General features: G+C 44.6%; 1 protein-coding gene across 1 annotated transcript; it reads right to left on the bottom strand.

Annotated features, from left to right (window-relative positions):
• Positions 1 to 14,383: 14,383 nt before the first annotated feature.
• Positions 14,384 to 15,366, bottom strand: fgf20b (fibroblast growth factor 20b; the record flags this gene model as incomplete). Its single annotated transcript, XM_080501979.1, has 3 exons — positions 14,384 to 14,629; positions 14,776 to 14,879; positions 15,075 to 15,366. The coding sequence occupies 3 exons, from the start codon at positions 15,364 to 15,366 to the stop codon at positions 14,384 to 14,386; spliced, it is 642 nt and encodes a 213-aa protein (XP_080358105.1).
• Between the last annotated feature and the right edge of the window lie 915 nt (positions 15,367 to 16,281).

Raw genomic sequence — 16,281 nt, 5'->3', positions numbered from 1 at the left:
CAGTGCCTGACAGTTTCAGACAAAACAGTAATACAGCTTTGTGCTCATTACGAAAACATCCTACTTCTATTTGACTAAAGCACTACCACTACTGTTTGAAGGAGTAACGAGTGTCTCCAACCAAAAACGTACCGGACACAGCTTAAAAACAGACTTTACATTGTCTTTAATTTGTGAATTATCAGCATATAACAGGGATCTAATGTCTTATCATGCAGATACAGTTTTAAAATGTATGACAAACAGCAGCACACGTGTGCATATTTGAATGGAAAAGGTCAGAAAGGTCAAACAGTCCTCAGTAGAAACTCTCCCCCAATTAAAAGATGACTCAAATCACAATGGGCGGCGTCGTTTCCTAATCGTTTGACACATCGAATTAAAGTTCTACTGAAATTAAACTGATCTGAAATTAACTGAGTGCAACATGAAGTGCATGGTTCGAGTTATTTACAGCAGTTGTGTCAAACAAACAACCTGTGGACCAGAACCTGGACACCAGAGGGTTCAATCTGGACTGAACACCTTGCATAATTACAAAAATAAATAAATAAATTCACTGCAATTTTGCGATCAAAGTCATTGCTATACTGAATTTGTCCACGAGAGGCAGCAACATAACACTGAGCTGAACAGCAGGTGGCTGCAGGCCTGCAGGAGTTCGCCTCCTTATTGGCTGCAAAAGAAAAAGCATGAACATGATTTATGAAAACATTGATGCAGAAACTTTCCAAGAAACCGAGAGGCTTAAATGTCTTACTATTTAGCTAATAGATTATATGTATGTTTATATGTCTTATTATTCTTTTGAACGAATGTAAAGCACATTTAATTATCATGGGTACATAATGGAGTTTATTCAGGGTTTTTTTTTTGTATTTGTTTTCTGTGTATTTGTAGTGTTTCATGTGTATAGTAAGTTTAAGATCATCAATGTATCTTGAATAAATAAATGAATTGAACTTGCTTTGCCATATTATTGCCAGGAAATTTCCCATCGCTGTTTTATTTGTCTTAAAACAAAGTTTTAAAGTTTTAAAACAAAGTTTTAAGACAAAAACCTGGTTGATTATTTATTGTTCAAATATTCATTGGTAAAAGTGGCTAATTTATAGTCAAATTTATGAGAATTCACAAATAAATTTGGATTTTCAGAAAAAAAACATTCCCGTAATTTTTACTATTCTTATTTTTTGCTTTTGAAATTGTGCCAGTAATATTTCAGTAGGGTGAAGTAATCCGAATACTCCCCCTCTTGTTCAGGTGTAATCGGCGTGAAGAAAGTTGGCAGAATAAAGCAACAGAGCGTTGCATTTCCTCAGAGCTACTTTCTTTAATGTTTACCTGCTCGCATCGGTATGAACGCCAACGTCACTCATTGGCTCTTCTTGTGAGTCACTACTTTTGCATGAGCAGTTCTGCAGGAGGCGAAGCTGAAGCTCACTGCCGTCAACGCTGTTATGATTACACACGGCATCTTTCTGGGTCAGGCCGAAGGAATGAGGTGGTCCCTGTGAAAATAAACATTAACTGCGAGATGTATTACTGCCGATTGTAAAACATCCACCAGTGACAACATAAACCCTCACCTATCTTCCTTCAGGGCCCGGGATTGGAGCTGCTATTGTGATTGGTCACCACAGGTGAGGCATGTTGGGGAGACGACGTGCCTTTTCCCCTCCCAGAAAACGGTCTTTGTTTGCCTCTGACAGGGGGAATGTGTGGCTAAGCAGCAAGGTGGCACTTTGAGCACTTGAGACGAGCTCCCCGTATTTTCTTAATGTCCACAGAGACAGACACTTTGATCCTCCTCAACAGGTGGTGCGTCGTGGCTTTCCCTGGCCCGTTTCTCCTAAAGTCAGTTACATTTTCACTCGGTCTTAACCGGGGCTGAGGGTTAAAGCGTGACATTTTTGTGCTATAACTTCCTACCCTTGCGTGTCCCGCTTCCCCTCGGGCCGGTGCCGGTGTTTCTTTTTCCCCAAATGGTTTCATAACACAGAGGTTGACCTGCCGAGTTGGCAAAAGGTTTCTGATCACCTGGCTGATAAGTCTGAATCTAATAAAAACACACCTGGGTTTGCAGAGGGACCAGAGCCAAACGGACTGAATAATGTGGGCTGGATCCCCTTATTAAGTGCGAGCACATAAACATTTAGCAGGGAAGGAAAATAACTGGTTGTCCCCGAAAGAGAGCTGGAGCATTTGAGCGACTCCCCTCAACTTGGCCGCCGGGTGTCACGGCTTTGAAGTGTGATTTCGGCTCACTGGAGCAGACACTGCCGCTATCTTTCTGCTCGATTCATGGGAAATGAACTCGAAAGGCACAAGTGAAGCTCTGGAAAGCTTGAATATGATATTTCCTGTGTGTTCAGCGACTCTATTCTGGGGCAGATCTGCGTGGTGATTAGTTACTGGGACGTGGAGAGGTATGCATGCAGAAGGGAAAAGGAGGCAGAGGCCAAAAGCCTCATCAAAACCCTCCTGTGTCCAACAGCTGCTAATCTGTGTATTTCTTATTATACCAGCCACTGAACTGTGACGGGGAGGGGATCAGTTCAGCCTGAATATGGTCCGACCCAACAGTATCGTACCAATAATGTCACTCCTGCTGACCTTTCTGCCCGAAGTCTTATTGGATCAATTGACATAAAAACATCTGGTCAAACTTTTGTCAATATTCTGAGTCGTCATCAAAGAGGATTATAAAGTACCTGTTATAACTGATGCCATTCTTGTTATCCTCATTAACTAATTTCAGCCGTTTTAAATGACGAGTGAGGCTACTATTAGTTTGATGAAAACAAATGGTCAACATGTCTTGTGTCTTCAGGCTTTATTTATAGTAGAATGAGCCATTTGGTGTTCCACAGACTCTCTCACTCAGCTTCACCCCGCAAAGTCACCTTCCTCACAAATGTACCATTTAACAGGGAAATAATCCTTTTTTTTCTTCCTGTACAGTCCCAGCAGACTCTGGGCAAAAGGCAGAATATGTCCTGATCACACCGACTCTCAAATTACACAGAACAATTCACCTCAACTGCAGATTATTGGCCTTTTGATAAGAGACCATGAAACTCTGCACACGAAGAACGAAAATGCAAACAACAAACAGAAAGTCTCAGATAATCTTAAGGATTAACTTTCCATGTCCATGTTGCTAGTTTAACTTTATTCTTGCACGGGTTAATGGTCTGAGAATTGTCTCATGAAATATAGTATTAATGTCTGCAGTGTGTGTGTGCGTGTGTGTGTGTGTGTGTGTGTGTGTGTGTGTGTGTGTGTGTGTGTGTGATGTATACATGACTGCCATCAGTGTGCAGGAGTCTGCCTGGTTCCCTCTACAGACTGACCCAGCTGACCGCCGCGCCCTGCGAGCACCACCAAGAACTAAATGGACGATTGTATTGCAGAGAGGCTGTGTGAAGAGATTTGCAATTATTACTACATTTTCTTGTTGTCCTGCCAAAAACAAGCACAGGAGCTGCTCTTGTTGTCGTCCTCCAATCATTCCTGTTCTTTCTTAACGCGACGTGCGGAATGTGAAGACGCGTCAAGACCGATGTTTGTTTGTGGACGGTGTCCACGTGCAGGAAGGCTTGGAGCCTTCAGGGTGAAACTCTAATGTTTACACAATCTTATATTAAGATTTTTTTTGGACCGATCTGATGCCTTTTAGCTGCTTTCTTGCTGGTTCGCCACAGTGCGTCATGTGATCAGTACGTTTGAGTTATTTTACCCGGAATGCCCTTTCTTATACAACCTGAGCAGCTGGTGTTTGGAAGCCTTGTTCAGGGACCCACAGCAGTGATCTGTCAGACTGTATTTTTACATTTCATTTACCGTTTAATGTCAATAAGAACAAGGCCTTGTGAAGGAGAAGAGAAAGCTGCTAAAAAAAAACAGAAAAAAAAAAAATTAAGATCATCAATGGATTATGTGTGAAATTACAAGTTAAAATAACCTCTAACATATTTTTGTAATTTAACTGATTCAACGAGCCATTTTGAAGGTTTTGCAGAGGTTTGATTGCTCTTCCTGCTTCCTGCTCCTACGTTTTGTTCTGTTTCCATGTGAACGGACATCGTTTTCAAAGCGTTGCTGTGTAAACGCAAAAACCTGTCACGAAATGATGCGTTTTCACACGAACACAGGCTTGAGCAAGCAAAGGCTGATAAACTGGAGAGACCAGCAGCGCGATGGGACCAGTTCACTCCTTCTGCCTTTCTTTACATTTCCTCACATTGTGCTGCATTTCTCCCACCACCTGAGAGGTGCGGACATATTGCCAGGCCAGGTAAATAACTGAGCTACAGTACTGGCCATTGTGTATTTCTTTCTCACCTTGTAAAAACAACACAAAGTCTGGATTTGTTGCTGTTTTTGTGAAAATCGTACCCAAGTGTTTAATGTGCAACACTGACTGTCACCATAACACTGATTAGGTAGCATTTACTAGTCTCCTGTGGTGGTATCTGAAGGTGGAGTCTCTGCGTTGCTTGTGTCAAAGTGTGTGTGTGTGTGTGTGTGTGTGTGTGTGTGTGTGTGTGTGTGTGTGTGTGTGTGTGTGTGTGTGTGTGTGTGTGTGTGTGTGTGTGTGTGTGTGTGTGTGTCAGTGAGTGAGTGTGTGTAGGTGTGTGTTGCTGCCTCTGTAGAGTGATGTGTCTTTCCAGGCCAGGGGATTTCCTTCATCCAGAAGCACTCAAAGTTATTACTGTGGAGGAGGATCTGAGCTCTGCTGCTACGCCTGTTTGAAGTTCCCCACAACATTTTACCCTGCTAACACTCCCAGAGATCACACACACACACACACACACACACACGCACACACACACACACACACACACACTGAAAACTTGCTGCGTTCTGTCCGTGATCTGAGGTTACAATCACTACAATACATGTTTAAACTGCTCTAATCCAACTTTCACTCGGCTTTCAGACTCCACACACGTGTGCTGTGCGTTTGCGATGTAATTAGGGATTGATTGTAGCGTTTTTCTTTTACATTACAGGACTATTGATTTACATTGATTCCTCTGAAGTGGTTTTCTGTCTTGGCTCAGACTCTTTTTTTTTTCTTTTTTTTTATTCTCCAAAAAAACAACCGAGAATTAAGTGACGCTCTTGAAGCCTCGTGACTCGCTGGGGCTTGTTCTTGTTTAGCCCTGTGATTTATACAATGTAACTATGTAAGAGCCACAGATTATTGTCGTGTACGGCAAATCTCTGTTTATGTGCACAGTAATGTTATCAGAGGATATCACCTGTTCACAATTACTCATCAGCTTTTTATTGAAAGGACCGAAAAGTAAATGTGGAAGTTTCAGTTGACGGCTTACTTGGTTGTGAAATGCACCGAGATAGTAGAATATCATGATATACCAACACAAAAACTATCAATAAACTCCCTCTTGTTGAACCAAAATGACCAGAAAGTGGGGACTCTTAACTAATTAGTCTTTTATGAAGCTCTTTCCACAAAAGTTAAGATGGAAGCATTTGATAGCGACCACCTTGCACACAGGAGCACGAGAAATATTGAAAACACTGTAGTTTACATGGTCGGTGTCAATATTTGAAACTGTCTCTGTGAAGCCCAGTCAGTATCTCACACAATATGTTGGAAATGAAATGTATCTCTGTCATCCAGGTGATGGTGCACTGAATCAACACGTCGCTGGAGAAAAAACGGTATTTTCAAAAACTTCGACACGGTAAATGAACAATCAAAACACAATGAAACACAAAGTTGACTATTCTCACAGGAAAACATTGTGATGCAAACAGCTAAACATTTTTATGTGGATAAAAAAAAAACATGCTGAAGAGTGTTAGCAGTTAGCATTGTGGATCTTCTTCAATGGTGTCAATGACTCATATCGCAAGGCTTTATCGCCCCCTCATGGTGAGGAGGGTGAAGGACGACGCCACCGTGTCTTTCATTTTAGTGTCTCGTCTCACCAGTTCACAATAACTGTGCCATAAAAACTCACTGCTTCAGCTTGTTGTATAAAGTATAACAAGACCAACAAATGCTCTGCACCAATACAATATTGTTCACACAGATTGTATTAAGATAAATGCAAAAGGAAAACCATTGCGTCTATTTTCAGTGTATGTGTTTCCTCAGCTGGTTCCATCCAACCTTGATTTGTGGACTTTTAATACAAGCCCATTTTTGTGCCGTAAATGTTGACTTTGTGGGGAATCATCTTACGTGCAGCTTTTCTTTAATTGAAAACAAGTTTTGTGCCAATTTGAATGTATTTGCTTTGACAGTTCCAACTCCATGGGGGGGGTCACACTTCAATTTGAGCTTGTGGGGGTTTCGTCCGAGACAAAGCAAAACCCTTCAATCTTTTCGCGTTGCTCTTGGGCCTTTGGTGGCCACAGAGTAGCCACAGAGCGGTATCATGGTCATCACTTGCAACGTCTGGTGAAAATATCCTTTTCGCATCTGGTATGTTCTTCATAGTAGAAACTCTTGTACATGGATCTCACATAAAGGTGATCTTTCGCTCGAAGGACGACCACTATGTCCCCTTTTTCTATGAACAAAGAACTGCAGAACCGATGCGTTTCCCATGATCTCCAGCACTAATTAGCAAATGTTAACATGCAAACACAGCAAACTCAGAGGGCGAACATGATAATGTTATACCTGCCCAGCACCGCCACGGTCAACCCCGTGAGTGTGTGTTGGCGTGCTGACGTCAGCACCGAGCTAGAGAATGGCTCTGCCTAATTGCAGCCTCGCTGAGCCTCGAGCGAGGCTGCAGACCGGAGCCGTGTCGGCACGGAGATCTCGGACTGCAGGTCCTGGTCACTGCGGGACCGAACGCACTGTGTTGGATTGAGGGAGATTCTGGAGCGGATGTACGCAAAGTTAAGATTTAGATAAAAAAAAAACAACAAAACAAACAAGGTGCAGTTTTGTATGTGTGCAGCATGCAAAGCATTGATAACCTAAATACGGTCCAATTTAACACTTTATGAATACCCTCAACAATGACCTTGTACTTCAGAGCAGGTTTTAACTGGGCAGGATTCAACAGCTCAAACATTTCGAGTCTACATGATGTTTTTATTAGTGATTGCATCTGTGATGACACAATAATAGAGAGACTTATCCTCTACAGATGATTTGTTGGCTGTGCTATTTGTCTGCAGCAAAGTTCTAAACCATATTGAGTATTGTGTCCTGTTTTACAATTTCACACCACTGAATTTCCAAAGAAATTTTCCAAACTACATAATTTAACCGGGTAAAAACAAAAAAACGCAACTAAAATTGGAAAAAGTAGACTAGTGTCAGAGATGTGATCCGTCATGATAATCCATTGGTTCCCCCATCATGCTTCTAGTCCATGTGGTGTTAAACATCATTATAAAGATGATACAAGCCACTGTATCATATGATAGAAATAAACCTTTTTGAAAAACTGATTGATTGCAGAAACAATATAAATGTACAAATCCTTATTCATGGAATAAATGCACAAAAATGCAATGCCGGAAAATTAAGAAAAGATATAGTTGACATGTTTTACATACAATGCAAAGGAGTCCAATATTCACGACTGAATGGAACACATAAGCTAGATTAGAGTATTCCCATCCTCTGTGCAACATACTCAATAAAAGTGTGTGATTTATAAACAGGACCAGGTCGCAAATTCACAATCCATCGCATGGATTCCGTGGGAAGCTGCAGTTGCGACTCGGACGCTCAGAAAAGTTTCCCCCTGTGTTGCTGTTCTTCTCTCAGATCTGGCAGTTCGGTTTTCAATGGGAGGAAAACAAACAACACCTCCCGGAGCCTGTAAGAGTGTTCTGTGGTCACACGCAGGAGTAATTAGTGGTATTCTCCGGCTTTGGACTCTGGCCAAGGCCCAGCATTTCATCTGCCACTGTGAGCTAAATGTATATTGGGTTCAAATGAGCTGAAATGGCCAATAGACGTGCAGTGTTTCACGGGTAAATTCTTCCCGCGTATCGTTTTTCTCGGCCCTTGTCTTTAAGTCGCTCGCCCTAAGCCCTCCTTTCTCTCCCTCTTCCCCGGTTTTGTTATTTTACCTGGAGGTGCAGGTGTGAAAGGGTGAGGCCGTGGAAAAACATTCGATTCCGTAAGCTTGTCATGAAGGAATCCGCCGACTGACCTCTGCATCTTGGCACACAATGACAAATGGGTTCGCAATTTTCCGCCTGACTGGGGAGCAACAAAGCACATTTCCACTTTCGCTGGTAAGCAGCGAGAGTACAGTCTCCCTCTGTCATGCTCTCCAACCAGAGCAGGACTCTTCACTTTGCAGCATTTGCAGCTTGACTGGTCAAAATAGACGTTTAGACTTGCTGTGATGCATCGAGACAAACACAGTTACGTGAGATCCAGACTCCACAAACTGAGGTAATCTGTTGATGAAAACACCGTTGTTTGTTTTTCTGGCATCAGATTTTTAGAGCTGCTCTTTTCCCCTCTTTAGTATCTCTGATGGTCATAAATTAGTTGTGTTGTTTGTTTTTTGTTGCTGTTGTTACAGCATGCAATATTTATCACCACTGTCGTGCACATTTGAGTTAAACAAGAACACTTTTTATTGATGGTAAGAGTTTTTATTTTCAGTATGTTGTAAAAAAAAAAAAAAAAGCCTCAAAATGATTTTTAGTTCAACATATTGCCCAAATTTTCAGTCTCATATCCAAGGAAACAAGTATAATGATGACATGATAAAAAAAATAAAAAAATCCATTAATTAAAAAAAACATACAAAATCCATAACAAGTTTATATTTTTAAAAAGAAGAATAAATAATACAGTTCCTCATGATTCCTTGTGGTGTTGCCCTGGGTAAAATACACTTAAATACCCAAAATATTGTCCATTTGCACCTCATGTTTTTTCTTGCAACACATTTCTGAACTTTTTTGTCGTATTTGGCTCCGAATGTCCGTGGAAGCATGCAGGTTCTCCCCTCACCATGATCTGCATGGTTATGGATATGGTCTGGTTTGATTCCAGGATCCTTTCCAGGATTTTCTCTGCGCTCTCCACTTTTCTCCAACCAGAGTCCAAAAATGTGCATTTCACCTTAAATCGCTTAAGATAACAGCGAAGATTGCCTTCAGTGCACTGTAAGTGGGTAACATAGTACTGATGATGACGGATGAATTTAATACTAATGCTACTTTGTCAGTGATAAATGACTTTCATTGTCATGTTTCCACTTTGCATGGTTATCTCAGGGACTACTTGGACCCTGTGGTGTCCCACTCTGGCCCGCGGGCTGCATGTTGGACGTCCCTGGTCTAAAACCCCTCCCTCAGTGAAAAGCTTTCAGCCCGGATGTGAAGGTGACTCAGAGCCGAAACAGGATTCGTCCTCTGCGGGACACGTCCATCTTGCATTGTTAACGACGGGCTGGTAACTCGACACTGCCGGCCGACGGTTTCCCCGCTGATTGAATTGCTTCCAAAGTCGGCAAGAATGCAAAAGTGGAAGTGATGGATATAAACCAATTGACTTTTCCTCTGACCCTGGGGGTGTCGGTGCCCCGCGGGACAAACAAACTGCTGCACCAGAGGAGGAAATCAAAAGGGATCGGTGATGCTATTTATATCAGTGGCACCTTGGGATCCATTGCTTTCCCCCTCCAGCACAGATCACCAGCCTCATTATTGTTACAGAGCTGCCAATTCAAATCCGTCATTTAGTTTGTACTTAAATAACTCATAAGTCTCAATGAAGCCTGTGTGTTTTTAAAACAGTCCTCAAACTATGTGTAGTGTTGGAGCATCCAGTCCCAAAATCCTGTGATTTTATCCAGTAGAGATAGTTAGTCATGGTGCTGAGAGTCTAATTGATGCCTCATGCTTTTCAGGGGGGCAATTACAGCGTCCAAATGTCAAGACCTAATTTGCAACTCTTGTAATGTTGGACTCACCGGGGCCAAAAAAGACGAGTGACACGGCCGCTCCGGAGGGACTTAGAGCCTATTTTGGTCAGCAGATGTGTGGGAGTGAAGAAGGAGGTGGATTTAGTTTGATCCAGCCTGAGAATTGGGGGGGGGGGGGGAGGCCGGCTGTCAATCTGTTGATAATCTGTGAAAAGAAGCTGGAGAATCTGGAGAGAACGTGCAAACTGTGTTACTGCGTCACCACAATGGGGGAAAAGATGCTATTGTTTCGTTTCAATAGCAGCGTTGTCTCTCGGTTCGTTGTTTTTGGTTTACCGGTAATGCTGGGTTCGACACTCGCAGCCCTTTTTTTAACTTCCATTCTCGGAGGAAAACCTGCATTTACCAGACAGTCGTCAACAAACCGACGAACACAGCGGCGTGTTTAGCTCGGTTGTCATTCCAGCGCCTGCTGGATGTGGAGAGTGACCTCAATATGTCTCCACTGTCACCTGCTTTACGAGACGATAAAAGTCTGATCTGCATGTAAGTTTGATTACGAGCAAGACTGTACTGCTTTAAATCTCTGCATGAGTGACCCTATTTATTTCTTCTCTCTATATCGGCGAACCTCCTGAAGTCAGTCTTCATGCACATCACCCCTTCCCCCTGTCCTCCCCCCAAGGCATCAAAGACTTTGCTCATATGTGCTGTAAAACTATAGATGCATCCCGTTTACCTTCCATGTACTGGTGTGACAGATGACAGCTGAAGTGTTTGTTATTGAGGATCAGACTCTTCAGCTCAGCCACCTTCAGGTACGACGTGTTCAGATGCCTTCAGTTAAACAAAACATAGCCGGTGACTGGCAGCAAAAGCGCACTGTTTTGTTCTCTGTGGGCGCCTTGTTAACCGGGAGACTAAACTCTGCAGAAATGACAGTGGCCCGGCCTCTTCTTCTTCCTCCTCTTCTCTCCTTCTTTTTTTTTTCTTTTTTCTCTCACTCTGCACAACACCTAAACATCCATGTTTTCTGCTCATGTCACCATGGAGATGCAAACAGAGGAGCATATTTTCCAGTGCAGCTGACAGCTCGCGATGTGAAGTGTCAGTAGAAATCAGGTATGCTGGGTCTAATTGCTGCTTGCTAAAGGCAGACCGCAGAATCCTCTTGCCCGTGACACTAAAAATGATTGAACTTGAACAAAAGTACAATACAGGAAGTGTGAAAGATTGTTTTTTGTTGTTGTTTTATTTGGTTTTGTTTTTTGGGCCATGCCACAAAACATGAATGATAGATGAAGTGATGCTATATTTGTGAACAGCATGCTTGTAGATTTTTTTTTTCCAGGTCTCTCTCTCTCTCTCTCTCTCTCTCTCTCTCTCTCTCTCTCTCTCTCTCTCTCTCTCTCTCTCTCTCTCTCTCTCTCTCTCTCTCTCTCTCTCGATGAAAGCCCAAAAGTATCAAGTGGATAACGCTATACTTACACTCCTGCTGTAATCCCTATAAACACACATGCAGCTAATAATTTGTGAGCACAGCAATTTACTGGGGGAATAAACAAACAACAAAGAGCCTGAAATCAATAGTTGCAGGATTGAAATGACACAAAGCTGCAGACACCATCCCTGCGCAAACACACCCTTAGAAGTGGCCACAGCTTTAAAGCAACAGGTGAGATCCTCGGCACCTCCCCGGTCTTCCAAACGCGCAGCCTTCTAAATATAGAAATTATGCTCCCTGATAATTGGGGGCAGACAACAAAGCCGGCTATATTTCCACCCTGCTCCTCCTCCTCCTCCTCCCCGTGCTCCTTCTGCTGCTCAGTCGTATCCCCAGCTGACAAACAGCAGGGCTGAGATCAGAGTGTGAGAGCCTGAGTGCTGAGGGAACACCTGTGCTGTCTGACTGCACTGTGAAGATAGACGAGGAAGATCACTGACTTCCACACCTGCCCGTCGACCCACACCACGCACGCACACACACACACACACACACACACACTTGATTTGGTTTCCTCGAGAGCCCTTTAAGGCCGCTGCTGAGGAGGCGATGAAAGTCAGGGAGCGTCCATTAAGCGTGTGAGTCGGCCCTCCAGAGTGGGTGCGGATGAGGGGTTTAAGTGTTTTCAGCGAGGAGCTGCGGACCACCTGGAGGAGGAGGAGTAGGAGGAACAAAAGCATCTGTCTTGGGGCCAAGTAGACTCCAAAAACATCGGTTAAACGAGTGCCAAAGAGCACTTCTGGGCATCAGGTATCACAAGTCAGGATTTCCAGCGTGTTCAGAGAGCTGACCTTCGAAATGTCAAGAGGGACGGGAGGGAGCGGGGTGCCGGCGCTCTCGGGTCTGCACAAAGTCTGCTTTTCATGACTACAAAAGGTAGTGTCAAGGAAGAACCTGCACTCTCTTTAGTCTTTGTTGGAAACACTGCAACAAGAGCAGAAAAAAAAAAGAAAAGCTGAGAGTCAAAGCCATGAACCAACTATTGTTGCAACACTCTTTTTATTTTGTTTTGCTGGGAAAGATGGGACGAGACAGGAATGAAGCACGCCCCGCCGATGAGCACTGAAGGCATCTCTCTACAAACAAGCCCTCTTTTTCATGTCTTAATAGGTCCTCGCGTGTGTTTACTGGACGTAGAGGGGGGATGTCCACGCGTGCACAGGTTATAATACACTCTGGGACGCTGCCATTAATCGACGGCAGGAGAGTGTTGATGTTCAAGGTGTGCAGGTGGGAAAGTCCCGCGGTATCAGGCTGTAGACAGGAGAGAGTTGGCAAGCAGGGTCGACTATCCATAGCGAGACACCCCCACTGGCTCACCATCACACACACACACACACACATTGACACACTCACACGTGCACACACACCCACACACAGATCACAGACTGAGCTTTCATGCTTCAACACAGATCTGCTCCCAACCGTGGAGGAAACTGTGCACACATATGAGATAGTGGCCTCTGAGGCATAAATCACTAATTCAGCTGCAATCTCGCAGTTTGGATTTTTCTTCTTTTGTCTACAAATATGCCTCGAGAATAAAGACCCATAAATGTTTTCGTGGAACATTTTTAAAAGTCAAAATAGACAAACGAGCATAGGTATCTTTGTACCTTAATGTCTACAACCAGACCACCAGCAGTTACGTCCTCCTTATCGCTCTGCCCTCAGGATTTTATTCAGCCGTTAAAAGCTGCAGGGCCAGAGGTAAAGGTCAAATTTTATTTGGCCCCCCGATGGCGTTTGCTGCATCGCCGCCACGTTTCGAGCTGCATCAGGGAGGGCGGCTTTGAAGTTTTATGCACGCATCAGGTCAACGACTCATCTCTCGGCGTAATGGCGTCCATAAAGAAAGACAACAAGTGATCTCGTAAGAGGGTTTATATGTTTAAACTCTGAAAGAAAGAAAGAAAGAAAAAAAAAAGCCAACCAGTGAAGTACATCTCCTTTTTTTTTTAAGATTCTGATAAAAGTCATTTTGTTTCAGGGTGAACACAGTCATCGATAAAACACCGTCATCTTCTGATGTTTTACAAAATGGCATTTAGTTCATGTTCTGAGCCATTTAGTGTTTGTTTTGTCAGGATTCGTCTTCAGATTCGATGTGGAACACGTGTAACAGGAGTGTGGGTATAATTAGTGGGTCTAATAGACACATACCAATCAAAATAACTGATTCACAGTCACCACAATGTGATCAAAAGGTTTTAAGATCAGAGGACTCTTGTAAACGTTTTGCCAAAATGTTAAAAAGTTTGGGTCCTATTAAAATATATCACTAGCGGAGCCTTTTCTCAATGTAAATGAAATAACGGTACAGTGTTTCAGTCTTTATATACCTGATACAGTTTCTAAGTTGCTCCCCCCCCCCTATATTTGCTTGATTCTAACTGTAAAAATATATTCTCAAATAAATAAATATATAACATAAATATATGAATCTAAAATGAATAAATAAACCTTTACATGTTCCAAACAGGTCTAGACACAGGGTTGTTTAAAAAAAAAAAAGAATTCCTTCAAAGTCCTTCTGATCAAACTGTTGACACTGTAACCCTCCCGAAAAAAAAAAAAAATGATAAAAGTGGGGTTTTCCACAGACTCCACAGCGGCCGGCGACTCTGTCCCACCGGCCACTGAGGAGATGCTCCACAGCCGCGCGGCTCTATTTCCTATTCGCCTCCTAATCCGTGCAGGTACTTGTAGGGTTCGTCCGGCCCTCTGAAACAAACGGCCCCCTCATGCCGAGCGCGCAGACATTCTAGCCCCGTCTTCCTGGCTGCTGAGAGACGGCCCGTGCATTCCTACAGGAGGCCCCCCTGGTGCCTTTATCCCCGCTGGTCGGGCTGCTGTCCACCAGCCTGCAACCCGGGCCACATCCCCGCCTCGCGTCCCCCCTCTCCCCGTTTGCCCCCACCCCGCTCTCGCCGGGGCTTCAAGCAGCTATTCCTGATCTGGGACCGGGCCTTCGTGCGTCTCAGCTGTGTCCCAGGATGTCTCTGTACAGCTCGGGCACACGGTCGGGGTCCACGGGCCGGGGCAAGAAGTGGGTAAATTTCTGGTGCCGCCTGGATTTAGTCCCGTCTCTCGGCGTCCCGTCTTTATTCAACGCCACGAAGTAACGCGTCCCTTTGTCTCCGTGTTTGTAGAGGTTGGACGAGTATGTGTTGTACCAGTTCTCCTCAAACTGCTCCCTGAAGACACACTCCGCCGTGAGCTTTTCCTGAAAAATGATGAAGAAGCGTGAGGCTGCAGTGCAGGAAGGCAACGACTCAACCAATTATATGTTCTGAATAAAATTTGTTATGCGATTATTACAGATTAATGAAATTGGATAAGCCACGAGGATCAACTTAAACAGTTCCTCACCGAGCCATACAGCTCTCCTTTGTCGTTCATCCCAAGATACAGTCCGCTGTCCACCCCTCTGATGCTGATCAAGCCTACAGCAAGGCTTATGAATTCCAAAATACCTGCAGAAGAAAGGACACACTTATTCAACGCACGCTTTAAAAAGACGAAATTGGATGACCAAAGAAGATGAACAGCTTAAATTCAACTGTGCCAACAATTCTAAACAAGTGAAATCGAACATAAGGAGTATTTTTCCTCATTTTCTTTTTCTTTTTCATCTATTATATTCTCACATTTTAGAACTCAGTACTCACCAAAACGACTGTGGTCCTTCCTTGTCCCTTGCACTGTGCCATCCGGAAGTATTTCCAGGTGAAATCCAGTCCTGCAGTACAGCTGCCTCCTCCTCAGGATCCCTTTGAGGTGCGTTAAATCCGCCGCGGTGCTCCGGTAGAGTCTGTCCCCGGGTATGAGGTGCTCCCCCAGCAGCGTCGGACCGTCCCCGGGAGGGGTCAGGAAGAAATGCGACCCGACGTGGACGACTCCTTCGATGCCGTGCAGAACGCCTCCAACTTCCCCGAGAGCGGCCGGAGCGGCAGCGGCCATCGCGTCAACGCTCAGCGGGTAAAGTTCAGCAGGTCCGGACGGAGGGAGCGCTCTTGCGTAGTAGGACTACCTGGTTGCCACTGCCACCCCCCCCCCACCACCACCACCCTCCACCCTCCACCCTCCACCCCCTCCCTCCTTCCTCCGTAACTTAGCACATGTCCCCGTGCTGCAAGGACACGCAGACGCGCAGGTTTCCCTCCCCAGGCATGAACCACTCAGCAGGTCTCGGTCTCCTCGGTCTCCCTCACACCGCCGCGTCCTCATCAGTTGGAGGTGCGCTGCGTCCGCTGCTCGGATGGCCCTCGTGGCGCATACCTGTCCTCAGGCGGATGGAGATGAACGTGGGGGGGCCCAGAGAGCAGAGGGGGACTGAGAGCGGTCCTGGGGCTCAGTGGTCGCTGCAGTGCAGGTAAAAACGCAGCTTCCCTGGACGCTTTGCGCTCCAAGTAAAGCAGCAGCAGGGTGGTGAGGCAGGTGCAAAACCACAGGACGAGTAATGGGCGGGGCGCTCACAGTTCAGACGTGCCCTGGCAGGGATTTTCTTTTTTTTTTCTTTCTTGTCTTTCCCTGAGGCATGAAATAAGGGAGGCTTGGGAGAGAGAGAGAGAGTTGATGGGTGTAAAAAAAAAAAAGTGAGCCACTTGCATTCAATGCAATTTTAATTAATCAAACATGCGCACAGATAAAAAAAAAAAAAATCCCCCAGCTTCAATGAGCTCAGAGGAGAGACGCGGCTCTGATTTGCTGTTTATTCCTGTTTATTTTTCAGTTTATCAATTTTTTTTTGTTTGTTTGTAACTCGGGAGTTTGATGCCCGTTAATCACGCAGAGACTTGAAACACCCACGGTATTTCTCGCGAGCTCGAGTCGCGTCTCTGCGCCGCGCGTCACCGCGTAACGAGACCCAGCACA

This window comes from Blennius ocellaris (assembly GCF_963422515.1).
Source record: "Blennius ocellaris genome assembly, chromosome: 9".
Classification (NCBI taxonomy): Eukaryota; Metazoa; Chordata; class Actinopteri; order Blenniiformes; family Blenniidae; genus Blennius; species Blennius ocellaris.
This window is presented reverse-complemented; position numbering and strand designations above follow the sequence as displayed.